This window comes from Heteronotia binoei, chromosome 14 (genome assembly GCF_032191835.1).
Source record: "Heteronotia binoei isolate CCM8104 ecotype False Entrance Well chromosome 14, APGP_CSIRO_Hbin_v1, whole genome shotgun sequence".
NCBI classification, from domain to species: Eukaryota; Metazoa; Chordata; class Lepidosauria; order Squamata; family Gekkonidae; genus Heteronotia; species Heteronotia binoei.
The window spans coordinates 56,802,480-56,829,309 of record NC_083236.1 but is presented as its reverse complement, the minus strand read 5'-3'; the positions used below and the strand labels follow the sequence as shown (position 1 = coordinate 56,829,309).

The 26,830-nt window shown below is 47.3% G+C and overlaps 1 protein-coding gene across 1 annotated transcript; it reads left to right on the top strand.

The window, feature by feature from the left end:
• The first annotated feature begins 1,053 nt into the window (after positions 1 to 1,053).
• On the top strand, positions 1,054 to 25,735 carry SALL1 (spalt like transcription factor 1). The gene is made up of 3 exons (XM_060253615.1): positions 1,054 to 1,220; positions 16,321 to 19,730; positions 24,101 to 25,735. Exons 1-3 carry the CDS (start codon positions 1,145 to 1,147, stop codon positions 24,539 to 24,541), a joined length of 3,927 nt encoding a protein of 1,308 aa, XP_060109598.1. The 5' UTR covers positions 1,054 to 1,144; the 3' UTR covers positions 24,542 to 25,735.
• Positions 25,736 to 26,830: the final 1,095 nt, after the last annotated feature.

The following is a 26,830-nucleotide window of genomic DNA, read 5'->3' as shown; positions in this document are numbered from 1 at the left end:
CTCTAAGACCAACCAATTTTTATTTAGAACGTAAGCTTTCGTGTGCTCTTAAGCACACTTCATCAGACGATGAATCCAGCACAGCGAGCAAAGCCATACATAGCTAATGCAAAAGAGAGAGAGCGGCTCACCGATGCTCAAAGAAAAAGAGAATCACAAAAGCAAAGTGAGAGAGATGCAAAAAAAAAAAAGATATGCAATGCAAAAAAGAGCGAGAGCGAATCGCAAACGCAACAAAAAAGAGCCAATCGCAAATGCAAAAAAGCGAGCGAATCACCAATGCAAAAAAAGAGCGAATCGCAGATGCAAAAAAAGAGAGCGCATCGCAAATGCAAAAGAGAGAGCGACTCACCAATGCTCAAAGAAAAGAGAATCACAAAAGCAAAGTGTGTGTGTGAGAGAGAAATGCATATGCAAAAAAAGGCCCCAAACAAACACAAGAAAAGAGACTCAGAAGCGCAAACAAGCAAAGCAGAAGAAAACCGAAGCACAAATGCAAAGGGAGGAGGGCGGGAGGGGGAAAGCAACAACGACAAGAGACCGGGGCAGGGGGGGGCGGGGGGTCGGAAGAAGAAGATCCCAGCTAAGCCGCTCGGCCGTCCGGGTCTGCGTGCAAGTTTGCAAACCGGGCCCAAAGTTCCCCGGGTCGCACCATCCCTCCATATCCTCCCCGGGCCGGCGTGCCTGACGCCCAGCTGGTTGCTACGCGGGTGGAAAAAAAAGTGTATCCAAACAGCTCGGCCTGGGGAAGGGGTGGGAGGGAGAGAGGGAGAGAGATGGGGGGGCGGGCCTCGGTCCCCTTCTCGGGCCTTCGGATTGGGCGGGCGGGCGGGAGAGACAGGGCCGGGGAGCCAATGGGGGCCTGGCCGAGGCCAGGCGAGCAGGGTTTGAATCGGGCTGGCCGCCTGCCAGGGGCCTTTCAAAGCGCCCCCTGTATGATTAATCGCAATGCATTATTGATCATCACAATTAGAGGCAGACACATGCGCGGTGGATCGGGGGAGGGGGGAGGGCAGAGGAGGAGGAGGGAGGGGGAGGGCAGGGGAGGGGGGAGGGAGGGAGCCGGGAGCTCGATTTCCGTAATTTTGAGCAGATTTTTTTTCTCGCAATTTTTTATTCTGCCCCAGCTGATGCGGGAGCCAGCATGTCGCGCAGGAAGCAAGCGAAGCCGCAGCATTTCCAATCCGAGCCCGAGCTGGCCTCCACAGCCCCGCTCAATGGTGAGTTTGGAGGTTGTTGGGTTTGTTTTTTTTTAAAAAAAGGGAGGGGGTTCTGGAGGGGGGGTCTCGCTTACCCGGTTTGGGGGGGGAGGGGGGCAAAAAAAGCCCCCAGCTGCCAGACCTCCCCCCCCCAACCTTTTGCACGACGAAGGCAACAAACTTACCTCTCTCTCTCTCTCCGGGGCGAGATGGAGAGAGAAGGAAAAAGTCCGCTCGGGGGATTCTCTGGTTTGTTGTTGTTTGCGCTTGTTCTTGCTTCGGCTTGCGAGTGGAGCGGCCGGCTGCCGGTTCGAGTCCCGGGAGGGGGGTTGTGTCCTCTCCTTTTTGCCCCTCGGGGGCTCTTTTCTCCCCGTGGCTGGATCTCTTTCGATCTGACGAGCCGGGACCGGATCTCTCTCTCTCGGTTCTTCACCCTCCCCAACCTCTTCTCTTCTCTTCTCCCTCCTCCTCTTCCTCCGCTGCTCTGAACACGCAGGCGACCCGCTCGCACGTTCTCAGGCCGGGGACGGCGCGCGGGACCCGGGAGCTGCGGGAGGGGGGCGGCTTTGCCCGGCCGAGATCCCGGGACGCGGCGGGCCGGGCCTCCCTCTTCCAGTCCTGGTCACTTGGAGGAGGGTTGGGGGGGGGGGGTTCTTCTCCTTGCTTGGAGAGGGGGGGGGTCTCTCGCTGCCGGGCCCTGGGGAGCTTCGCGGGAGGACTGCGCTGGAGGTCTCCAAACGACGCCCCCTTGAAACGGCAGAGGGGGTGGGCGTCCGAGCCGTGCGACCCCCTCCGCCTCCCCCGGCCGTCGCCTCTTCGCTCTCGGCCGGCCCCGATGGGTGAGTGGGGATCCCTTCGGAGCGCTGCTCGCTCCTCGCCTGCCTTCGCGTGGGAGGGGGGGGGGAGAGCACTTGGCTCAGTCCTCTCTCGCGTCCTCGGCCGGCCTGGCCCACCCCCCCCTCTCTCTTGGAGTGGGGGGGGGTCCCTTGCAGCAGCCGCCACCGCAGATCCAGTTCCGGGCCCAGGACCGTGTTTGCCCACCGCGGGTACCCTTTGGACTTTGCGCGGGTCTAGGAGCGCGGCGGGGACTTGGGCTCTCGTGGGAGATTTCCAGCTTTGCGGACCAGGGAGGGGGGGTTACTTTGCAGTGGACGGCGATCTGCCTTTGGGGGGGGGGACTTCTGATAACGGGGGGGGGTCACAAGGGTCACTGAGCCTATTCAAAAGCCTGTCAAAAAGCCCCAGGAGTTGCAATATGGAGGATTATTTTTTTTGGGGGGGGGAGTTTGGCAAGTTTGCAAAGGCCTTATGACCTGGGGAGGGCGAGGATCTCGGAAGAAGGGAGACGCCGCGAAGGCAAGGCGGCCGGTGGCCCGTGTCAATTTCACCAGAGGAAATTGACCAGCTCTTGGGAAGGAAGTGGAACGGACCGCGCGGGCTTTTAGGGGAGCCCCGCGGTTCTTTTAGGGAAGCCAAGTCCCCGGCTGGCGAAAGGTGAAGAGTTTATGCCTGGGGGGTGGGGAGGAAGAAGGGGGGGGGGGTCAGAGAGAAAGCAAAAGCGAACGATCGGCCTTTCTCACTGAGCCCGGGGGGCTAGAATCTAAAGTTTGGGCACTTTGTGGCTCTTTCTGTTTCAAGTAAATCGGCTCAAGTGGAGGGGGGATCGCCGCCTCTTTATGCGTTGGGGGGAGGAGGAAATGGGGGGGGGGGTCAGAGGGAAAGCAAAAGCGAACGAGCGGCCTTTCTCACCGGGCCCGGGGTGGGGGTGGGCGAGAATCTAAAACTTTGGGCACTTCGTGGCTCTTTCCATCTCCAGTCAATCGGCTCAAGTGGAGGGGAAGAGAGGGGGGGGCGGATCGCGGCCCCTTCGGTAACTTCTCAGCCTCCTCCGGGTTTCTCTTTCCCCGACTCTCCTTCGGGACGCTTTTCCCCTACCGATTGTCCGGCCTGCGAGTTTCAGCCGGCGCGGTTATATAAAAGGGCAATAAGCGAAGGTTATACGGAGATAGAAACTTTAGCTTTTGCGAGAGATCATTTGTGCTCCGGCTGATTTAGGAAGAGCGGTGGGTCGGCTCGTGGGTTGAGGTGAGGGGCAGAGAACTTGATCTGAAAGACACACACACCCCCAAGTAAACTCAGGCGGGACCCTTCTCCCCCCCCCCCGTCCCCACCTTTGGTTGTGGGTCTCAAGGCGACCCAGGATCTGCCCCCTAGAATTTCTGCAAGGAAAGGACCGAACAGCTCCAAAACTATCTCTTTCCATAGCCTTTCCCCCGATCTCTGGAGTGGCGCCACAACCCCCCAGCAAAGGTCTCCTAGAGGGACATACTTTGGCCTGCCTGGGGGGGGGGGTGTGATTTGGCCGAACCACTCTTCGCTGTGAGTCATCACCACTACAAGCTCTGCCTCTCTGGCTGTCCCATTTTAGTCCCCCCACCCCAAACAATTTAGTCATTAAAGTAGCAGCCAACAAACAATCCCTCTCTAACTCCCCAATTTGTTTTTGAAAAACCCACCAGGCGAATCGGAATAGGCAGGTTGGGGGGCCACGGGAATGCTTTGAGCTGTCCTTTTACACGCCGGCTTTAAACGCCGCCACCCCCCCATTTTTTTTTTGCACTTTTCACCAGCTCTTGGGTCTCTTCCCTGGCCTTCCTTCCTCTCCTCCCCCCCTTCCGTGGGGCGGAGGAGGCTTCAGAAAGTTTGGGAACAAACGGAGCTACCCCAAGGAACTGTTCCCTTGATGCTACATATCTCTCTCTTGGTGACTTTGTCCCAAGTCATATTTTTTTTTAAAGAAATGCTTTGCTTAGAAGGTTTTTTTTCCATGGGGGGTTTTTTTTGGGGGGGGACACAAATATTAGGGTTGTTGTACAAAATCTTTTAACCGCGGATTTTTAAAAAGTGTCCTTCAAAAAGAAAAGGAGGTATAATATAGATTTGTAATGTCTCGCTTGCCTCCCAGTGTGGACAAAAGTCTTGCTAGTGCACTTGAAATGGGTTTTCTTTTTTGTTCTGCTTTTCCCCCCTTTCTCCCTGGGAGATCTCTGATTTTCAAAAAAGAAGAGGAAATAAACGCACCCCCCCCCTCCTTTCTTTGCCTTGTTAGAGTAATTCTGCCATCCATGTTTCTAATTTTTCCTCTAAATTTCCCAAATTGAATTTTTCTTTTCCTCCAATCCCCATTGGAAGGGTCCAAGTGCCGACAGTTTCTTTGCAGAAGACCTAGCCGTATTATTTCGGATACATTTTAAATTTTGAACTTTTTTGGTCGTTTCTCGATGTTGAACTGACAGCAGAATTTTATTCAGTGTCTTCAAGCCTGTTGCTCTCTCTCTCAATGGGTTTTTTTTTAAATAACCGAATATTAGCCAAACCTGATGTCATCAAGTCAGTTTTCAGCTTGGCCAAGATCTTCCTTGAATTAACAAAATAATTCCAGCCTGTTTGTGTGTAAGTGTGTGTGTGTGTGTGTGTTAATATTTGTTTCTTTATGGTAAGGGAAGCAGTCAGGCACAGTGCAGCATACTACTGGAGTCTTTCCCTTTCTCTCTCCCCCCCCTCCTCCTTCTTCTCTAGTAATGGATTTCAGTTATGACTCCTTTTACGTGCTTGGACAATAAGTTGGACTAAGTTGCCCGCAGGCGCTGTTCTGTAATAGCGTTAACAGGATCGAGTATGTTGTAATAATATCGGTACACAGCAGATCTTGCAAAGCCTTCGGTCGGAAGACGGCTTACCTGTTGGATCTATACGTTTGGCTTGCCTTTATATGCCCTGCCCGTTGTATGCAGTACTCCGACGCTCCTATTTAGACAATAAACATTAAAACAAATTATGTAGGGCAGTTAAAAACTCCAGGATCCAAGAGGTTTCCTTTTGCTGTTAATCTAACACAGCACACTGTGGGGAAAAAAATCAGAAAACTATCTCACATAGGGCTTTAAAGAATTATCACATTTTTTTTGGTTAGGGGTATTGCTTTTTAATATCTTTCTGATATTCTATTCCATCAAACTTCCTGGGCCTGTAATTTAAGGTTCTAAAGAGAATCTTTGCTCCCTCGGTGTATCTTTTAGGCAAGTCTTGGGGAAATGACAAAAGATTCATTGCACAATCATGATTTTTATACTGGTTTTTCTTTGCCCCAAGGATGTGTTAAGAAACCTTGGGGTTTTCTTCTCCTTCTTTCTGAAGACCTGTGCCAGTGAACATTTTGGATTTCAGACACAAAGTTACTTATTTTGGTGGTGGTGGGGGATACAGCAGCCAAAACCAGCCACCCTTTGTAATTTAAATATAAGATTCTCAGATTTCGTAATTTTTTTTTTGTTTGAGTTGGCTGTGCCTCTTTTTTCTGCATATTCAGGTTGAACGTACATTTCTGCTTTGTAAGGATTGTAGCAGAAGAGAAACTGAGACAGAATCAGGAGCACAGAATTGTCCTTTGGTAGAGAAAAATGTGAATCCAACAACAGCTCTAACTGAAACATTTGCCCACGTTGATTGCCCAGACTGTTGACATGCCTTGTCCGCGCTCTAATTAATTATGCTTTCAATTAACACCTCGAAATCAAGCTTGTTTAACCAGGTCATCTTTAGCTTAATCCATAAGCCAACCTTTCTTCTAAAGAAGAATCCATGGGTATTTTGGGGTTTTTTTTGTTTTTTGTTTTTAAAGAAATACATATTTCTATTTGTGGAACTTGTTGTCTATTAGCGTCTTCGATGCTGGTGCTGGAGTCAGGAGTAAACCTGTGACTGCCTCAAGCAGTTCTACTTCGAAGTAAATAAATCTCTTTGAAACAAAAACGGGACTTGCTTAGGTATAAACACATTTAAGGTTGCACTTCTCCACCTCCTGCGCCTTTCGGCGAGCTGCATTCGGTGCTCTCTCTCGCAAGTCCTTGTGCAAATGGTGCTCCGTCATCTCCTGATGAGATATGTGAACAGATTTTTTTTTTTTTTCTATTTACACTCCTGGCTTGTTTGGCTGATAAGATTCTTTGGAGAAGAGTGGACTCTGTTGCGTGTAAAAACATCAGGCCTTTTTTTTTCCCCCCTTTTAATCTCTGTGGCAAATCCTGTCAGCTGGAGAAAAGAGGGGGAGGAGAAGAAGAAATGCAGCTGAAGGAAGAGCCAGGCAGAAGTCCCGGAAAAGCTGCTAGTAGAAAAAGCCCTCTCCGGGGAAGGCCCTGATCAAATGCCCTTTTGCAGCCTTTTTTTGAAGAGGGGGCGTTGGTCAGGATTCCCTCTAAGCTGAGTTAGCGTGAGCTGGCTCACAGGGTTTTTTAGCCTCCCGCTCGCCCGTTTTTGTCCTCGCTCAGGAAAAATGGCCCCACAGCACACTCACCGATGCGCTAGCTCACAACTTGAATGCCAGGAGCTCACAAATAGCACAAAGCAGTAGACAAGTGCGCCTTTAAGACCAGCTAAGTTTTATTCAGAACGTAAGCTTTCGGATGCTCTTAAGCAGACTTCCATCAAGTCCGATAAAGTCTGCTCAAGAGCATACGAAAGCTTACGTTCGGAATAAAACTTTGTTGGTCTTAAAGGCGCACTTGTCTACTGCTTCGTTCTGTTGCTTCTGCCTACTGGGATCTCTCTACAAGGAGCTCACAAAGTAGAATTTTTGCTCCCAAGGCTCTGCAGCTTAGAGGGGAACATTGGCAGTGTTGCCTCTCTGCCTTCACCTTTTGAAGGGGTGGGGGGGGGTGGGAGAAGCCAAGCTCTCCAAAGTGAAATGGGTTTTTTTTGGGGGGGGGAGAGGGTCTAACAGCCCTGCCAACTTGGACTGATTGGCCGCTGTGCAAAAAAAAACCCCAACCCCAAAGTGTTTCGGATGTTTTAACCTTTGCTTGCCTCCCCCCTGTCAAAGGTGACCGGAGTTCAGATCACAATATGCCCCATTCAATATCTCGCCGGTGACCCCCAAATAGAGTCTTCCCAGTCGCCTAGCAGGAAGCTGGTAGTTTATTTTAGCTTCCCCTTATCAGCTTGGCTTCTTTTGCTAACCCTTATTCCCTTGTCGCCCCCTCGGATACCAGACCCCCAAAGAGGTGATTGACAGCCAGTTGCCATAGCGCCTTCTCTCTCTCTCTCCACCCGCCCCCCCTCCAAACAACAGGGATTTGGTTTCTTGTTCCTTTGCCAATATTTATGTAGCCAAAGTTTAGGTTTTGCTCTCCCCCCTTCCCTCTCTCTCTTCCCTTTGGCTTGACACGAGAAGAGGGAAACTGCACTCGGCTTCTTGGGAGAGTTTGAAACTGGCACCCCACCTAGTGTTCAGTTTTTGATTCATCTGTAGGCCAAGGGGGGAAAAAAGTTTGGAAGTCACTGCTTGGGAGGTTGGTCTCTGGTTCGTCGAGGGATCTTTATTTCCATTCGGCGAAGAGGACGGGTTGATAGGTTCAGGCGGGTAGCCGCACTGGTCCGAAGTAGCCGAACTGAGTTGAGTCCTCTAAGACCAACACAGTTTGATGCTGGGTATATATAAGCTTTCGTGTGCCTGCACACTTCAGATAATCGATGAATGTGCAGAGCCTCCGGTAGAGCCTGTCCCCTTTTGCGAAGGCCCTGAAAGCGTGTTGGTAAACTGATTTGATTTTACACACAGATTCTTGCTGAGTGGGAAACTGAGAACCATCTTTGGAAACTGGGATACACGAGGGAGGCGTCATCGTGCGTTTTTTTTTTCTTTCTGAAATCGCAGCCCAGGGATTCTAGAAGCTCCTTTTAACAATTTGTAGGTGCGTTACGTTAAAAAGTCTGCCGCAAAAAACGTTGCGAAAGCAATGTCACCTCAGAGTCGAAAACGACTAGCGCTTGCACGGGGGACTACCTTTACCTTTACCTACGTTTGTGGGGGAAATGTGTCTTGGCCTAAGTAGGCATCTGCAAGGGTTGGCACATGTAATGCCACCCTTGTGTGGGAATCGACAGCAAATAAAAAATAAAAAAGAATATATTGTGGGCATGGAAAGAAAATTATTTCAAAATATATTAATCCAGTCGTTCCGAGAATGAAAGCCCTGGCCCGCTAGCCAGCTTGACCCCTTTGGGGTGAAGTTGCGGAGGATTTTTAAAATCCTCTGTCTGGAAAGAGAAGTGCAGTCAGCAGCAATAACTTAAAAGAGCATCAGAACAGTCCCTGACATTCAGGGACTGGTATTTGGAGAAACCAACAGCTGATTGGCACCGCCAGCCTGGCAGGGCTCCTTGGGTGGAGTTTACAACCCATCCTCCCCTCCAAGATCGTTTTATTATAAACACAACTCTTTTTTTTTAATCTCAAAAAGTGCAGGTAGAAGACGAATTTGAGGCTCAAGTGTTTGTTTTCTTACAAGATTCGAGAAAGACGAAATCTTGCCACCGTGCAGGAGAGAACAGTTCGGCTAGGTTAATCGCATTGCCAGTTAGTCTAATTAAAAGACTGTTAAGGACACGGCATCCGAACGAATCTTGCTGAAACCTAGCGGGGCCTGTTTGGGGCTTGCTCCATTGCATCTTTTGGCAATATCTGGGGTATCCCCCCGTATATGTGTCTATATCCCCTTGAAAGCATTTATAATTTGGGGGGTCAAGCCTCAGTAGTCTGTTTTGGCTTTCCTGCTTGCTCCACCAAGAGAGGAAAGGAGGTATTTCTCAAAGCAATCCTACACAGAGTTGCACTGAAGTCAATGGGTGCAGAAACACTGTTTAGGATTTCACTTTAGGGTATCAAATTTGAAAAGGAAAAGTTCTTCCCCATTGTTATAGGTCTGCTGGGAGGGGGGGGGGTGCGCAAAATCTTGCAACAGTATCTCGTCTTCCCATGTGTATCGCTTTCATTGGCCCTTCGTGAAATCTAGGGTGTATAAATTTATATTAAAATGCCTGCTAGCTACTACAAAATCCCATCTCACGCCTTGTGCCCGGCTGTTTCCCGCCCAACGTTGCAGTATTAGAAAAGCTAGCAAAGTAGGCCCCGGATTATAAGGTTCTATTATATCTAAACCCAGGATTATAAGGTTCTATTATAAGAGAGAGAGAATTAGATCAGGTTTTAATTTTGGTACAGGCGTGCTTCAATATTTGAAGCAAACCGATTGCAACATGTACAATTTTTCAGTGGGCTTGTTTTTTTCCCCCTTGCTAGTTATTTAGTTTTGAATCTGTCATTATTTATCTAAGCACAGCTGACCAAGCAAAACCGGTGTTTTAGAGTGGGCTTTATGTTTTGATAAATGTGATCTGGTTGAAAAGTATTTTCGACTGAATGCGGAGCTTAATAGAACATGCTGACATAATAGTTTTAATGCATTTTGTCGAAAATATGTGAGCAAACAGAATAGCTTTTGTTCCTTTCATAATTGGCTGTAAAAGTAGATGGAGACATAACCATTACGTATGGAAATGGGAAGAGGAGAAAAAGGAATAACTGGGCTTCTCTCTCTTTCTCTCTCTCTCTCTCTGCTATATTGAGAATTGGATTCCCTAGCGTTTTAAAAATAAGTCTCTAAAATAGATGCATCCTTTGAAATGGGTTGTCAAAATAACAATGGTCCCAAATGGAACGTTTGTCATATTATATATATTTTCCCCTGTCTCCTGAGTTAAAGAATGAAATAGCTGCAACAGCGTCATGCAAATGGATTGTATTTAATATTTTTTGCCCTTACCTTTTAAGCCTATGAGCCAAAGTGCTAAAATTGCAGCTGTATCTACTAGGATGTGACAGGAGGTTGGGTGATACAGTAAAAAAAAAAATTAAATGGAATCTTGTTTGTACAACATAGCATATGATATGGGAGCATTCTCCTGTTCTGGTTAAAAAGTTTGGAAGGGGACATTTCTCTCTCTCTCTCTCTCTCTTTTTAATGCATGCTACATGTTGGGCAAAGTTGTTGAATAGACTCTCTTGAAAGGAATTCATCTTCTGTATACATTTGGAAGAGACTTCTCTAAGAAGTACTTATTGGCTAAGAAACGTGAGTGAGATCCAGCAGGTTTGGAAAACTTGGCTGGGTTTTTAATCTGCAAAAAAGCCACGCAAAATCCTTCTCCTCGGTGCGCCTGTGTGTGTTTGTGTTGTTGTTTCGCAGGAACTTTTTAATGTTCGCTTTCTTCAGAAATTTAATTTGGAAGTCATGGAAACTACCTATTATCTGATTTTAGTGTGCAGCGGAACAGGCAGGGAGGTAATCCTTGAATTAAACGGGCTTTCTTTCTCTTCTCCCTCCCCCCCCCCCCACTCCATGGCTTTCCAAGCTGACCACACACCATTTGTACAACAGAATTCTGTGTCATCCTGCTGTGAGAGCAATAGGGAGCCGTCCTTCCCTTTGAATCAGATCAGCTAGTTTGGAGTCAAAGGCAGTTTCTTCTCTCTCTCTCTCTTTTTGTAACGTTTAATTTACAAATGGATTTCTGGCCGATAAGAAAAGGGAGCAGCCAGTGATAACAAGAAATGAAAAGGGGTTCTCTCCCCGCCCCACCCCCCTTTTTTCTCTTTTTTTCCAATGAAAGGTCCAGAGCTATCTGTTAAACAATTGACGACAGTTAAAAGCAAATAGTTTTGATATGCAATTCAGACAAGGGAGATCGGGCTGGGCTATCTATCTTAACAACCCAGATTGATTTCTTATTATATAGGAACATTTCTCTCTCTCTCTCTCTCTCTCTTAATGGCTCATCTTTCCCCCCCCCCTTTCTTTTGATGGGTTTTATCTTTTCCAGAAATATAAAAAGTTTTTTTTAATGTTGCTTTTATAGATATGAGGTCATACTCTGATCTAATCTTCACGGTTGTAAAACTTACAGGGGTTGCCAGGGCCTGGGAGATCTTTTGTGTTCGTAATGGAGCTTCCCACCAGTTTATGCTGCAGCAACTGAGGTTAGAATTGGCATCATTTAAAAAAGAAAGAAAGAAAAAAGAACCAACAACTCAAACCCCAGACCTTAACTCCCAGATCCTAAACAGAAAAGAGTGGGAAGTGAATCCTCTGATCCATGGGACGCAAGGCCCAACGGTTGGGGCAATTCTGAACCAGAGTGGGGGGCAGTAAGTGGAATCCAGTAGGACTTGCTTATGAACAGGCCTCATTGGGGGGAGGAGCTCACAGGAGCAGAGTTCCAGAACCTCTAAATTTTATTGTGTTCTTTCTTTCCTACACCACCCCCCACCCACCCAATACTTGTTTCTGGGTTCCATTGTTCATCCCCCCTGTGAGAATTTGGCTGAACTCTTAAGATTCAACAAACTTTCTAATAGTTCCCCCCCACACACACACAAAAATGGGGAAAGAACCAAAACATACAAAGCAGACAGATGGAAATCTTCGTCACGCCGCTGTGGCCACAGAGGAGAAAGGGACTTTAAAAGTATGATGGGAGCTGCGGAGCCTTGTGAGCAGAAATTGTACTTGGCATTAAAGCTGTGAGCTGCTGCATCGATCAGTTTGCTCCGGGGCCATTTTTCGTGAGCGAAGACAAAAATGTGTGAGCCGGGGGGGCTAAAAAACTGAGCTAGCTCACACTAACTCAGCTTCGAGGGAATGCTGGATGGGCTTAAGGTTTGATTAGGAAAATTGTAATTCAAGAAGCATTGTAAGATAGAATCTGAGCTGATATCATTGAGTCCACCTTCCGGCGATGTCCGGGATGCATGGCATATGCAAATGAGTTGTGCTAGTGAGCTCCAGCATCTCTTTTTCTACAAAATGACCCCTGCTTATGAGTAAGCAAAGTTTAGGTGAAGGTTGGGAGGAGGGGGGAACGTGATGAAGGTCTGCAGGTCTTGGATGAGATTTGTCTTTTTTTTTTTTTTTTCCACCAGCAGAAATTCATCTTGCATTGAGAGTGATTTAGCAATTCTGGAGGAACAGGGGAGTTCAAACAGCTCTCCAGCCTTCAACTAAGCGCTGCAAGAGGGATTAGACAACAAGCGCTTTATTGTGGAAATATGAATATTATTCTTTGACAGGGGATTTCTCTCCGTTTCTGAGTTGGTATTCAACAAAGCCCCTCGTTGCAGCGGAATGAACCGTTTGGAGTGAAAACCAATCTTAGTTGAAAGGTCAGAGTTAGCACAGCTTTCGCTGGGGCTGGAAAGCTGGTTAGGCTGTTTGTTCCTGTCAACCTGAAACTGGGGTGGTGCATTCTTGGGGGGGGGGGTTTGTTTAAAACACATCTTCCTCTACCTCCCACCCCCACCCCTTCATTCTTGTCAGCAACTGATTGGGACCTTGAATGGCTACAAATTAGAGCCCCGTGGTGCAGAGTGGCAAAGGTGCAGTACTGCAGTCGGAACCCTCTGCTCGCGACCTGAGTTCGATCCCAGCGGAAGCTGGGTTCAGGTAGCCGGCTCCAGGTTGACTCAGCCTCCTGTCCTTCCGAGGTCAGTAAAATGAGTCCCCAGCTTGCTGGGGGGAAAGTGTAGATGACTGGGGAAGGCAATGGCAAGCCACCCCGTAAAAAAGTCTACTGTGAAAACATTGTGAAGGCAACGTCACCCCAGAGTTGAAAACGACGGGTGCTTGCACAGAGGACTACCTTTACCTTTACTTTTTAGCTGGGGCTGGAATGCTTGTTAGGCTCTTTGTTCCTGTCAACCTGAAACTGGAGTGGTGCATTCTTGGGGTTGCTTTAAAAAAAAAACAAACCCGCATCTTCCTCCACCCCCCCCCACCCCTTCATTCTTGTCAGCAACTGATTGGGACCTTGAATGACTACAAATTAGTTTAGTGATAGGGTGACTGTCACCGATCTCTTTTGAATCCATTGAGGATGAACAAGGTTGATGGGCGGGGGGGTGGGCGGGGAGGAAACCTGAGGATCTAATGAGTCCTTCAAATAGTTGATTTGCCGTTCGGTGGACACCTCGACAATAAACAAGTATGAAGTATTGGAAATCGATACCTTGCTATGGGATTTCGTTATGCCCCCAATGTCTTTGGTTCGTACTGTTTTATATTTTGATGGATTATCCGAAGGAAATTATCTTCGAAGATGTGGGCATTCATAAAAACTTCCCCCCTTGCATAGCCTTAAAAATCAGTCATGGGCAACCTTTGTGAAGTTGTCGTATTGATCTTTGTCTTTTCTCCGTCCAGTTTTGGTCTCTCCCCCTCCCCCCGCCCCTCTGATGCAGTAGATGTAAAATAAAGAAAATGGGAGCTGGCAATACAAATGACCTGAAAATGTGTAACTAGGTGTAGAAAGAAAGCAGAAGGAAAAAACTTCGTATGTTGCCCTGAACTTCTTGGGAAAAGAGCTGGATAAAAAATGTAACCGTTTGGGTAGAGAAATATGTATCGATTTCCTACTATGTAAAAAAGATACGTATATATATATATATACATATATCCACCAAGCAATATCTATCTATCTATCTATCTATCTATCTATCTATCTATCTATCTATCTATCTATCTATCTATCTATCTATCTATCTATCTATCTATCTATCTATCTATCTATCTATCTATCTATCTATCTTTCTATCTATCTACCTATCTCAGGGATGGCGAAACTTACATAAGAGCCGCATAAAATAAATGCCAGATGTTTGAGAGCCACAAAACAGAAGGAAGGGAGGGAGGGATGTTGGAGGGAGGGAGGGAGAGGTGGAAAGGAAGCAATTGTAACTTTAAATGCATTCTCCAAGCCGCTGACTGGCTTGATTTGGAGAAGTGATTTTAAAAGCCAAATGCCTTCTCCACTTAGGGCGGTGGAGGCTTCAAGAGCCACACAATGTGTGTGAAGGAGCCACATGTGACTCCTGAGCCACAGTTTGGCCACCCTCTCTCTCTCTCTCTCTCTCTCTCTAACATTTATTGGAAGCCTCTCTACCTTGTAAGAGTCCCATGGCACAGAGTGTTAAAGTTGCAGTACTGCAGTCCTAAGCTCTGCTCACGACTTGAGTTTGATCCCCGGCAGAAGCTGAGTTTTCAGGTAGCCGGCTCGAGGTTGACTCAGTCTTCCATCCTTCCCCTTGCCAACTTCAGCGTGGGAAATCCCCAAGCTGGGATGGCTTAAGTGTTCATGCACCTACGCATGAACTAGAATAAAGAGACGGCTGCATTCCCACCCCCCACCCTGCCTATGTGTTTCATTTACAGACACCCTGGAGGAAGGAGCTGAAAAACCGACAGCTTTTAGACTGGATACATCAAGGGTGGCCAAACTGCGGCTCAGGAGCCACATGTGTCTCTTTCACACATATTTTGTGGCTCTCGAAGCCCCCACCGCCCCGTCGGCTGGCTTGGAGAAGGCATTTCTCACTTGAGATCGCTTCTCCAGCTCGGAGAATGCATTTAAAGTTGTTTTCTTTCTACCTCCCCTTTCCCCCCTCCCCATCTGTTTTCTTGCCTGCCTGCTTTCGTTAAGCAAGTTTGGCCACCTCTGGTATACATGTATGTATGCCTGCAAAGAAACGTAGACTCGCTTTAAAAAGCCATTGGGGGAAATAGGGAACTTGTGTACTCGGCACCAACAGCAGGAATTGGGAACGTCCAGCCCTTGAGAAGTGTTCAGAAGTTTCAGTTGGTACAGAATGCTGTAGCCAGGATATGATTGGAGTGGGTTTTAGGGACTGCTGTGGCCCATCTGCACTGGCTCCCCCAGTTCGTTTCCAGGCCCTATTCAAGGTGCTGGTCCTGACCTCCAAAGTCTGATACGATTTGGGACTAACATCTCTGAAGAACGCTTATGAACCTACTTGAGTACTACGGTCATCTTTGGAGGCCCTGTTTTGAGTGCCCCTTCCTTTTGAGTTTAGGTGGGTAGCAAGCCAGGAGAGGACCTTCTCGGTCATAGCACTGAAACTCTGGAACCTCTCACCCCGGAGAGATTTATCTATCCCCTTCTGTTACCACCTTCTGCCAGCAGGTGACGGATTTTTGGTCTGGTTTGGTGTCCCCACAGCAATCCCTCCCTCCTAACCAATGTTTTAATCTCTGGTTTTTTTAATGTCTTGTAGATATTTTAATAGTTTTTCCTTAGCTTTAATGAAGCGTGTCGTGCAGTGTTCCTTCTAAGCCGAGTTAGTGTGAGCTAACTCACAGTTTGTTTTAGCCTCTGGCTCATGCTTTTTTGTCTTTGCTCAGGAAGGAGGGCCCCAGAGCACACTAATGTATGCAGGAGCCAAATTGCTCGCTCACAACATTAATGCCAGTAGCTCACAAAGTAGGGGCAAGAGATGCTCTGTATTCTTGGTGCTTGGGAGGTGCAGCAGTGGGAGGACTTCTAGTGTCCTGGCCCCGCTGATGGACCTCCTGATGGCACCTGGGGGTTTTTTGGCCGCTGTGTGACACAGTGTTGGACTGGATGGGCCATTGGCCTGATCCAACATGGCTTCTCTTAGGTTCTTATGTTCTTAAGGTATAGATGGAACTCTCTGTCAGGGACAAGTAATGCTCTGTATTCTTGGTGCTTGGGGGGCAACAATGGGAGGGCTTCTAGAGTCCTGGCCCCACTGATGAACCTCCTGATGGCACCAGGGTTTTTGGCCACTGTGTGACACAGAGTGTTGGACTGGATGGGCCACTGGCCTGATCCAACATGGCTTCTCTTAGGTTCTTATGTTCTTAAGGTATAGATGGAACTCTCTGTCAGGGACAAGTAATGCTCTGTATTCTTGGTGCTTGGGGGGCAACAATGGGAGGGCTTCTAGTGTCCTGGCCCCACTGATGAACCTCCTGATGGCACCAGGGTTTGTGGCCACTGCGTGACACAGAGTGTTGGACTGGATGGGCCATTGGCCTGATCCAACATGGCTTCTCTTATGTTCTTATGTCCTTAGAATATTTGCTCAGAAGGCGCCACAGCTTAAAGGGAGCATCGGTGTTGGGGGGATGGATTTTAATAGTTTCAATGTGGTTTTTTTTTAATCACATGAGTTTTAAATTGTTAGCTGCCCCAATGACCTTTGTAAAGGGCAGAAAGGCAGGATATAAATTTTGTAAATAGATAATAAAAAATAAATAATACGGATATCCACAGTGGTAGGAAGTTTGGGAGAAGGGGAGCTTTTGCGAGTGAGGACTTTCAGTAAGCTTGATGTAGCCTGAGATTGCTCCATATTCCTGTTCAGTTTCTAACCTTTCTCTTTCCCCCACCCCTCTTTGCCTTGATGTCTTAGGAAACACACATAAGTGTCCAGCAAACCGCACCACCAAGGCAAAGGATCCCCATGTCTGTGGCAGATGCTGTGCAGAGTTTTTTGAACTATCAGATCTCTTACAACACAAGAAGAACTGCACTAAAAACCAGTTGGTTTTAATAGTGAACGAGAATCCCGTCTCTCTTTCCGAAGCCTTCCCTCCCAGCTCCCCTCCTGAGAATCCAGATGAACAGAGGAATGACACAGCTAAGAACACGGATCAAGTAGACCTTTCCGAGCATAACAAACTCGACAAGGAAGAATCCATGGACGCCGAAGTGTCCGGCATAAGTACGAGTGCCAGCGGTAGTTCCCAGAATGTCAGCGATAGTATTGCAAGCAGTAATGGCCCCACAATGGGTACCTCAGCTACGACAACCTCTCTACCTCAAACAGGGGAACTGACGACGCTAGACAACTTCTCGGTGATCAACAGCAATGTCATCATTGAGAACCTTCAGAGCACGAAAGTGGCGGTTGCACAGTTCTCCCAGGAGGCCCGGTGCAACGGCGCCTCGAGCAGCAAGCTGGCCATCCCAGCCCTCATGGAGCAGCTGTTGGCGTTGCAGCAGCAGCAGATTCACCAGCTGCAACTGATTGAACAGATCCGTCACCAAATATTATTGCTGGCTTCCCAGAGCACGGACCTGCAGACGTCTTCGAACCCATCTCCGAGCACATTACGGACGTCCGCAAACCCCTTGTCCACATTGAGTTCCCACTTATCCCAGCAGCTGGCCGCAGCGGCTGGATTGGCACAAAGCCTGGCGAGCCAGTCTGCCAGCATCAGTGGTGTGAAGCAACTGCCCCCTCTACAGCTACCTCAGAACAACCCCGGTAACGCTATGATTCCATCCAGTAGCGGCTCATCTCCAAATATTACCCTCTCGGCAGGAGCCATTACGACATCATCTTCCGAAAAAGTGGCTACAAACGCTGGCGGCCCGCAGCTCAGCAACCCACCAGCGCCCGTGTCCTCTTCTCCGGCTTTTGCAATAAGCAGCTTGTTAAATCCTGTTTCGAACCCTCTTCTACCTCAGCCCACCCCTAGCAACTCTGTGTTCCCCAGTCCTTTGTCGAATCTCGGGACACCTGCAGAGGATTTGAACTCCTTGGCTGCTCTGGCCCAGCAGAGGAAAAGCAAGCCACCCAATATAACAGCCTTTGAAGCAAAAAGTACTTCCGATGAAGCGTTCTTTAAGCATAAATGCAGGTTCTGTGCTAAAGTGTTTGGGAGCGACAGTGCCTTGCAGATCCATTTGCGTTCTCACACTGGGGAGAGGCCATTCAAATGCAACATCTGTGGAAACCGGTTTTCCACCAAGGGGAACTTAAAAGTCCATTTTCAGCGTCACAAAGAAAAATACCCGCACATTCAAATGAACCCCTACCCCGTGCCCGAGCATTTGGACAACATTCCCACCAGTACGGGAATTCCATATGGAATGTCAATACCGCCGGAAAAGCCCGTAACCAGCTGGCTGGACAGTAAGCCAGTCCTGTCAACACTGACCACATCCGTTGGCTTACCACTTCCACCCACAATTCCAAGCTTGGCCCCCTTTATCAAAACAGAGGAGCCTCAGCCTATACCCATCACTCATCCTTCTTCCAGTTCCCCATGTTCCATCAAAAGTGACTCCGGCTTAGTTGATCCTGCTGGGAAAAACTCAAATGGGCATCTCATTGAGAGGGAAGTAGGTGCTTTGCTATCCTCCACTGGCAAGCCAGAAGAGAACACTCAAACATCCAACACTGCCACGAGTCTTAACCATTCTGTAACCTCACCGGCCACAGATTTGGGTTCCAACAGTGTGGTTGCTTTTACCAACCCTCTTATGCCTCTCATGTCTGAACAATTTAAGGCCAAGTTTCCGTTTGGAGGGCTGTTGGATGTAACGTCGGCCTCTGAGACTTCCAAGTTGCAGCAGCTGGTAGAAAACATTGACAAAAAGGCAACTGATCCCAACGAGTGTATCATTTGCCACAGAGTTCTCAGTTGTCAGAGTGCATTAAAGATGCACTACCGCACACATACGGGCGAAAGGCCCTTCAAGTGCAAAATCTGTGGCCGTGCCTTCACAACAAAAGGCAATTTAAAGACCCACTATAGCGTTCACCGTGCCATGCCCCCGCTGAGAGTACAACATTCCTGCCCCATCTGCCAGAAGAAGTTCACCAACGCTGTTGTGCTACAGCAGCACATCAGAATGCATATGGGTGGCCAGATACCCAACACCCCCGTGACGGAGCACTATCCCGAGTCGATGGAATCAGACACGGGGTCTTTTGACGAGAAGAACTTTGACGACCTGGACAACTTCTCTGATGAGAACATGGAAGACTGTCCTGACAGTAGCGTGCCAGATACACCTAAATCAGTCGATGCATCTCAAGATAGTTTATCTTCTTCTCCGTTGCCACCGGAAATGTCAAGTATTGCTGCTTTAGAGAATCAGATGAAGATGATCAATGCAGGACTTGCTGAACAGCTCCAAGCCAGCTTAAAGTCTGTGGAGAATGGTTCGGTGGAAGGGGATATCATGACAAACGATTCGTCATCTGTTGGTGGCGATGTGGAAAGCCAAAGCGCTGGAAGTCCTGCTATCTCAGAGTCTACCTCTTCCATGCAGGCCTTGTCCCCATCCAACAGCACAACTGATTACCGCAAGTCGCCAGGCGTTGAAGAGAAACCACCAAGAACGTTATCCAGTGACTTTGCCAACGGTTGGCCTCCAGTCCTTGCAAATGGTGGTGCTTTGGATTTGACGTCAGGCAACCCAGAGAAAATTATAATTAAGGAAGAGTCCTTGAGTATGCTGTTCCCTTTCCGAGACAGAGGCAAACTTAAGAACACGGCGTGCGACATTTGTGGCAAAACATTTGCTTGTCAGAGTGCCTTGGACATTCATTACAGAAGTCATACCAAAGAGAGACCATTTATTTGCACAGTTTGCAATCGTGGCTTTTCCACGAAGGGTAATTTGAAGCAGCATATGTTGACACATCAAATGCGAGATCTACCATCACAGCTGTTTGAACCCAACTCAAATCTTGGCCCAAATCAGAACTCATCGACGATCCCGACAAACTCGCTCGCATCGCTTATCAAGACAGAGGTCAACGGTTTTGGACACGGCTCTCCTCAGGACAGCAAAGAGACTCCACCCTGCCTCATTGCTCCGGGGCCTTTGCCACCTTCAGCAACATCTCCCGTTTTGCTTCCCACCCTTCCCAGAAGAACGCCGAAGCAGCACTATTGCAACACCTGTGGGAAGACTTTTTCATCCTCCAGTGCATTGCAGATTCACGAAAGGACCCACACAGGAGAAAAGCCTTTTGCGTGCACTATATGTGGAAGAGCTTTCACAACAAAAGGCAACTTGAAGGTATTTTTTTAGAAAATCTCGTTTTATGGCTCACATGCTCTGTTTGTGTTTCATGCTGTGTTATATTAAGCAAAAATACCTGGCTTGGACAGTCTTCCCTGCTCTTTTTAGCATCACGGGTTGGATCCAGCTAGCTTTTCTGTTCAATCTTGCCTAATTTCCTATCTTATTACAGCATCTATTCCACGTGGCTTTTGTAAGTGCAGGTCTCATGACCTCTCGTAGTCATAAATGATGGGAATCTTATTTGCTTTTACATGTGCAGAAAAGCTGGCTAGATCCAATCCCACATCTGCATTTGCTGCAGAATCAAGGCAGTCCCTTGCTTTACACAGCCGTTTGCTACATGTGCACTGCAGATAATGCATACAGTGTGAATGGCACACTCCCATCTTTAACCTTGATTGAACTTGGGGTTGCCCAGAAGGGCTTAGGGGTGTGGCTAAGTGACTCACAACACTGTGTTGTCACTGCCGGTTGCATAACTGGATGTGGGCTTGCAGGGTTGCCAGGATGCTCTAGCAGTCTCCCAGATCTGTATGGTTTTACCATAGAGATTTGGGGGATTCCTAGAGTGTCATAGCAACAATGATGTCACGTTTGGTTATGTCATATGATGGCACTCCCTCCCCCAAGGGAGCAGGGCCAGGAGGCTGGTTTCCCTACCTGTGTTCCCACTTGGCGTTCCAAGACTTCGTAAAGTGTTCCAAGATGTTTTCTGCAGTTTTGGGAATCAGTAGTGTGAGAGCGCTAACATGCGGCAAGCAGTTGAGGGCACTGCATAAATCGCGTCCCTGTTCTTGCACTGCAGATGGTGTCATGATACGGATAAGTACTCCTAAGTAAAGTAACAACAAGTTCTGCGTATGCTTGTAGACAGGGCCGGCTCTGCCACTAGGGAAACTAGGCAATTGCCTAAGGCGCCAGCCTTCTGGGGGCACCAAATTGGCTGCTCCCCGCATGATTCAGTGACATTATCAGTGCTGGGGGGGGGGGGGGACAAAAAATTAGCCTTGCCTTGGGTGCCAGACAGTCTAGGGCCGCCCTGTGTGTAGAGTGATCATTAGAAGAAGAAAAAGAAGAAGAAGAATTGCAGATTTATACCCCGCCCTTCTCTCTGAATCGTAGACTCAGAGCGGCTGACAATCTCCTATGTCTTCTCTCCCCATCAGTCCTATGTGGGTTGGTGATCTCGCCGTGTGATTGTCCCATGCAGGTTTGTGCGTCTCTACCAGAGACCTTCCGCTGTCCTCTTTTGAAAGAAGGACTGGAGGAGTCTTTATTTCTCAAGGCAGCAAAGGTTATGTAGGGGGACATTTTATAGTGTGTTCTTGTACGAGCATCCCAACATGGGATGTTGAATTGGCCGTGGTCTCAGCCAGCTACAAGAAATGGGTTTCTTCATTTGGCTAACCTGCTTCTCCCAGCCTTCTCTTGGTCCTTCCTTATTTGCGTTATATTGCATGCTGATGTTTTATGCAACTTGCCTCTTACTTGCCGCGTTCTTTACTTGCAGTGTAATCAACAAAAAGGGATCAAAGTTAATAAGACAGGTAATGCAAGAAACAACTGCTGTGATGTGCTGGCTAAGAATATTTAATGAAATCATTTTTAAAACCTTTGTAAATATCTTTTTTCTACTTCGTATTAGAACGCAGACCCATTCTCACATTTCAGTATTACAAGAAAGAATTTTAGGAATGATTACTCCGGAGGAAGTCCGCTGACAAAACGAGCTTACCCCCGGGTGCTCATAGGATATTTCTTCTAATATTAAAATGTGAGAATGGATCTGTGTTATAATATGAAGTACAAAAAGATATTTAAAATGATTTTATTAAATATTGTTAGCCAGCGCATCACAGTAGTTGTTTCTTGCATTTCTTCTTTACTTGCAACATCCTTTTGCAAATCCTGGAAAAAAACATTGAGCAGGAATCTCACTCATGCAAGTGAGTTTTCCCCGCTTTGGCTTTTGTGTGAATCAGGAATTTCACAGATTTAAAGGCATTCACAAAGTGTCAGAGGCTGGCTAATAAATAAGGAACCCTCCTCTTTTTATTAGTGACGACTGTTCATATCCTCAGCACGGTAAAGCTGTAGTGGGGTCCTTGAGCAGATGCTCATTACTTTAATGGCTCGTTTAGCTAACGTTTCTTATTGGTGTGTGTTGATCAAGGAAATGGCCTTTTTTTTGGTTGGATACCTTCCTAATGTGCAGCTGTCTGTGGGCTGAGAGAGCCAGTTTGGTGTAGTGGTTAAGTGCATGGATTCTTATCTGGGAGAACCATGTTTGATTCCCCACTCCTCCACTTGCACCTGCTGAAATGGCCTTGGGTCAGCCATAGGTCTTGCCAGAGTTGTCCTTGAAAGGGCAGCTGCTGTGAGAGCCCTCTCAGCCCCACCCACCTTGCAGGGTGTCTGTTGTGGGGGGAGAAGATAAAGGAGATTGTAAGCCGTTCTGAGTCTCGGATTCAGAGAGAAGGGCGGGGTATAAAGCTGCAGTCTTCTTCTGAGGGCAAATGTAGTAGAAGCTGGACAACTATTTTCAGAACTTCTGTCTGCATGAATGAAACCCTCCAGTCAGCAGTTGCACTGCTTAGATTGTGGTTTCAGTGTGCAGCGGATGCTATCTCATTTTGCTCCTTAGAACAGCCTTGTAGGGTAGGCCAGTTTTAATCCCACGCTGAAGTTGGAGGAGTGTGGTCTTGCCTATGGACCCGTAGTGAGCTTGAGATAGAGGTGAAGAATTTTCCTGGATGGTGCTCAGTCGCTTAACTTTTATTTATTTATTTATTTATTTTATTCGATATTTAGTCTGCCCTTCCCGTAGAACAGGCTCAGGGTGGGTTACATCATAAAAACAATCAACAGTAAACAACCAATTTAAAATATATAAAATCTAAAATTACAGAGAGCAATAGGTACTAAAATGGCAAATTCTGCCTCGCAGACATGGCCTATTGTCCAGGTCCAGCAGGTCTTACAGCGGTGGGATGGAATGAAGGCGGGAGGCCGGTAACAAATGATGTCCACTGCCTCAACTAAAAGCCTGGTGAAAGAGCTCTGTTTTACAGACCCTTTAACCACACTCTGTGTCAGCTCCTTTATTTGGTTTCAGACGGGTGGTTTAAGGTGCCCCAGGGACGGCAGGCAAGTGCCCCTGAAAAGCACATCCAAATGTGCACATCTGTCCGCCGTCCTGCTCCCACCATCGACTCGTCCCTTACTTACTGGGAGCCGGCTCTAAAAGTGGTATCTAATCACTGGGGTGCTCCCCGGCCATCTGGATAGCCAGGAGGTGCCCAGAAAGCAGCTAGGAAGCTGTGGATGGGGTGCATGAGTGCTCTGGACGCTCCCCTGGGGTGCCCACATCCCATCTCTGTCTGCGGGCTGTCTGGACGCTCCGGACTGCTCCAGTTTCCACCGGCTCACTTCCGGGGCGGCACACTGCTGCCCTAAACTGGCAGTCTGAACTCAGCCAAATACCAGTTTTGACCTTGCCATGGAAATGAGTAGCTCCTAAAAGAGCTCTTTGCCATGGGTCCTAAAACAAAGTAGGCAAATGATTGAATATTTAAAGCATTGGTGATAATGCATAATGCATTCTTGATGTCAACCAGTTCTGTGGAATGGTTTAATGGGAGCGATGGATTCTCACTCTGGATTTGAAGCGGAGAAAGTGTGATCTGCAGACCATTCTCGAGAAGAGGGACAACCAACAACAGAGTTTTGGACGGTAACAAGGTGCTGTAACCTCCAGAGAGAAATTCGGAGCTGGGAGTATATTAAATAGATCAGCACTCATATAGGTGTGCTACAGGGCTTTTTTTGTAATAGGAACTCATTTGCATATTAGGCCACACCCCCTGATGTAGCCAATCCCCCAAGAGCTTGCAGGGCTCTTCTTACAGGGTCCACTGTAAGCCCTTGGAGGATTGGCTACATCAGGGGGTGTGGCCTAATATGCAAAAGAGTTCCTGCTACAAAAAAGTCCTGGTGTGCTATATAATAAAGGAGGTTCAACCAAGATCCAATAACACAGCATGTGTCCTGCACATGCAGATATTACATTAGCACACCCCACTTTTGCTGCATGCTCTATCCCACACAGGTGCATAACAGTGGGTTACTGCTCCTTCTTCCAGTCTGAAAAACATTAGCACTATATCATTTTTGGTTTACATTGACTTACGTTTTTGTAGACCTCCCAGGGACCAGCTGAAGCGAAGCTAGGTTGGGAAGGGAGGCGGTGGGCCGTTCCTTTTCCGGAGCGTGAAAACCCAACCGATAGAACTGCAGTTTTTGTTCGCCGCTCTCTTGACCGGCATAAAATCACGACTGCTGCCACTAACCAGTGTCTTTTGCAGGTTCACATGGGCACCCACATGTGGAACAGCACACCTGCCAGGCGAGGGCGACGGCTTTCTGTGGATGGCCCGGTGACTTTCCTTGGAAGCAATCCTGTCAAATTCCCAGACATGTTCCCAAAAGATTTGGCCGCAAGGTCAGGAAGCGGAGACCCTTCCAGCTTCTGGAATCAGTACGCGGCCGCTCTCTCCAACGGTTTGGCAATGAAGACAAACGAGATTTCGGTCATTCAGAACGGTGGCATTCCTCCAATTCCTGGAAGTATGGGAAATGGCAGCAGCTCTCCTATTAGCGGCTTGACGGGAAGCTTGGAGAAGCTCCAGAATTCTGAACCTAACGCGCCTCTAGCTGGTCTGGAGAAAATGGCAAGCAGCGAGAACGGGGCGAGCTTCCGTTTCACGCGTTTCGTGGAAGACGGCAAAGAGATTGTAACGAATTAGGGACACGTGTTAACGAACGATCCTGCAGCTATTGCAACCTGAGGTTGTGTTTCTCTCTCTCTCTCTCTCTCTCTTTTTTTATTTTGGCAAATCAACAAAACAACAACGTTAAAACGGACGTCCTTTTGTACCTGTTGACTTCTAGAGTTCTAAAACAAGCTTATTTATTAGTGATATAACCCCCCCTTTTTTTTTTGCTTTGCAAACATCTGCAGGCATTAACTTTGGTCTTCTGTATTTTGAACTAAACGCTAATTGACTAGAGTCCTGTAAACTTGCTGTAACGTTTTATGGCTACGCAAGTCTGTATGGCTAGGTGGTCTCATTCTGGCATTTAACTTAACTTATTTTCTATATCCCATTTAACATGAACTTTGGGGTGGTGAGATGCCTCTGTGATACATTTCTTCCCCCCCCCCACCCCCACCTCGCATAATGAAAGTCTGTATATGTGTATACTTAGATCCCACTGGAAATTTTTATGAACAAAACACATTGCTTAAATCTCCAAACAGATTGACAGACGATTCAAAACGGACCATGATAAAAATTGAACTGTGTGCATACTTCACAAAACAGGCTCGGTTTGTTTTTTGTTTTGTTTTAATTCTAAAATTAAAACGGCTTTAATTTTTTTTTTTTTTTGTAGATTTAACTTTTTCTGGGTTTCCTTTTTTTTCCCCTTCCTTTTGGAATTGTTCTTTGTATTGTGCTTTTTACTGGAGTTGTCTTAGATGTCGATAAGTTTCTGTACAGTAAATAAGCACGCAGATGATTAGAGGAGATCCGAAAAAGTGTTGTTTTTGGTAGTTGAAATCTTTTGCCTCGTAGGTATATTTGCTATAGAGAAGTGCTGGACTTTCAAAATGCTGCTATGAAACACATCTTGAACAACCTTCCATGGACATATTTAGACGCTCTTGTACATATCCCGAGTTCATTGAAAATGTACATACGTCCCCACCCCTCCGGCCCATGAGCTCAAGCCCTGGTTCTTGACCAAGAGAACAAGTATAGTGTTTGTTTATTTTGTATTAGGTATGGGAAAAGAATCCTTTGGACTGTTATATGCACTTTCTTGGAAAGTTGAAAGGAAAATAAGTCCAGTTTCTTTTAACATTTAATACTTACTAACAGCAGAGATACTGTAATTTTACGCGAGTAATCAAATACATTTTTTTTCCAACAGATAAAGCTGGATGTGTGTGTGTTTTAAGTGGAGTTCTTCCAGAACGCCTTAGTGCTCTTTCAGTGCCCGTTTGGTTAAGAAGATGGGCGTGCTTTATATGAGTACATAAAGGCACCGTTTGCACATGGCAATAAACTGAAGTTTGTCATTTCAGAGACGAGTCTAGGAGGATTCTTGGGTTTATACCATTCCTGCCTGTCCTTGGGCCCAGAGACAGTCCGTGAAGCCATAGTTTGTTGACATGTCTACTCCCATCAAGGCTTTTTTTGAGCAGGAGCTCACAGGAACGCAGTTCCGTCTGGCTTGGTGTCAGGGGGTGTGGCCTGATACGCAAATGAGCTCTTGCTGAGCTTTTTCTACAAAAAAAATCCCGGTGTGAAACAATGGTGAGGGTGTGGCCTAATATGCAAATGAATTCCTGCTGGGCCTTTTCTACCAAAAAGGCCCTGTAAACACTGCAAACTCTGGTTGGCATTTGCCCCCACCAATCAGGATTTCAACTCAATATTAAATCAAAGTTTGGGATTCTGGTTGCGAGAAAGAGGGCCCAGTCGTCCTTTGTGGGTCAGATATCACGTCAAAATATAGTTTCCACTTTTGCAAGAAGTATTTGAATGATCAAGGTGAATGTGGGAAGAGAAGTAGGGAGAACATGTGAGCCTCGAAATCATATCCCCCTGCACCTTGGATAATTGTTTTAATCAGGGGTGGAATTCTAGTAGGAGCTCCTTTGCATATTAGGCTACACACCCCTGATGTAGCCAGTCCTCCAAGAGCGTACAAAAAAGAGGCTTGTAAGCTCTTGGAGGATTGGCTACATCAGGGGTGTGTGGCCTAATATGCAAAGGAGCTCCTGCTAGAATTCCATCCCTGGTTTTAACAAACCACTGTTTGTTGCTGCACTGGAAGTATGATGCAGAGATGGATGCATAGAGCAAGCTTGTAAATAGCTACTCACCCAATTCTAGTTATGATAGTAGCAGGGCTTTTTTTGAGCAGGAATGCACAAGAAAGTAGTTCCAGCTGGCTTGGCATCAGGGGGTGTAGCGTAATACGCAAATAAGTTCCTACTGGGCTTTTTCTACAACCCTCCCTGTCTG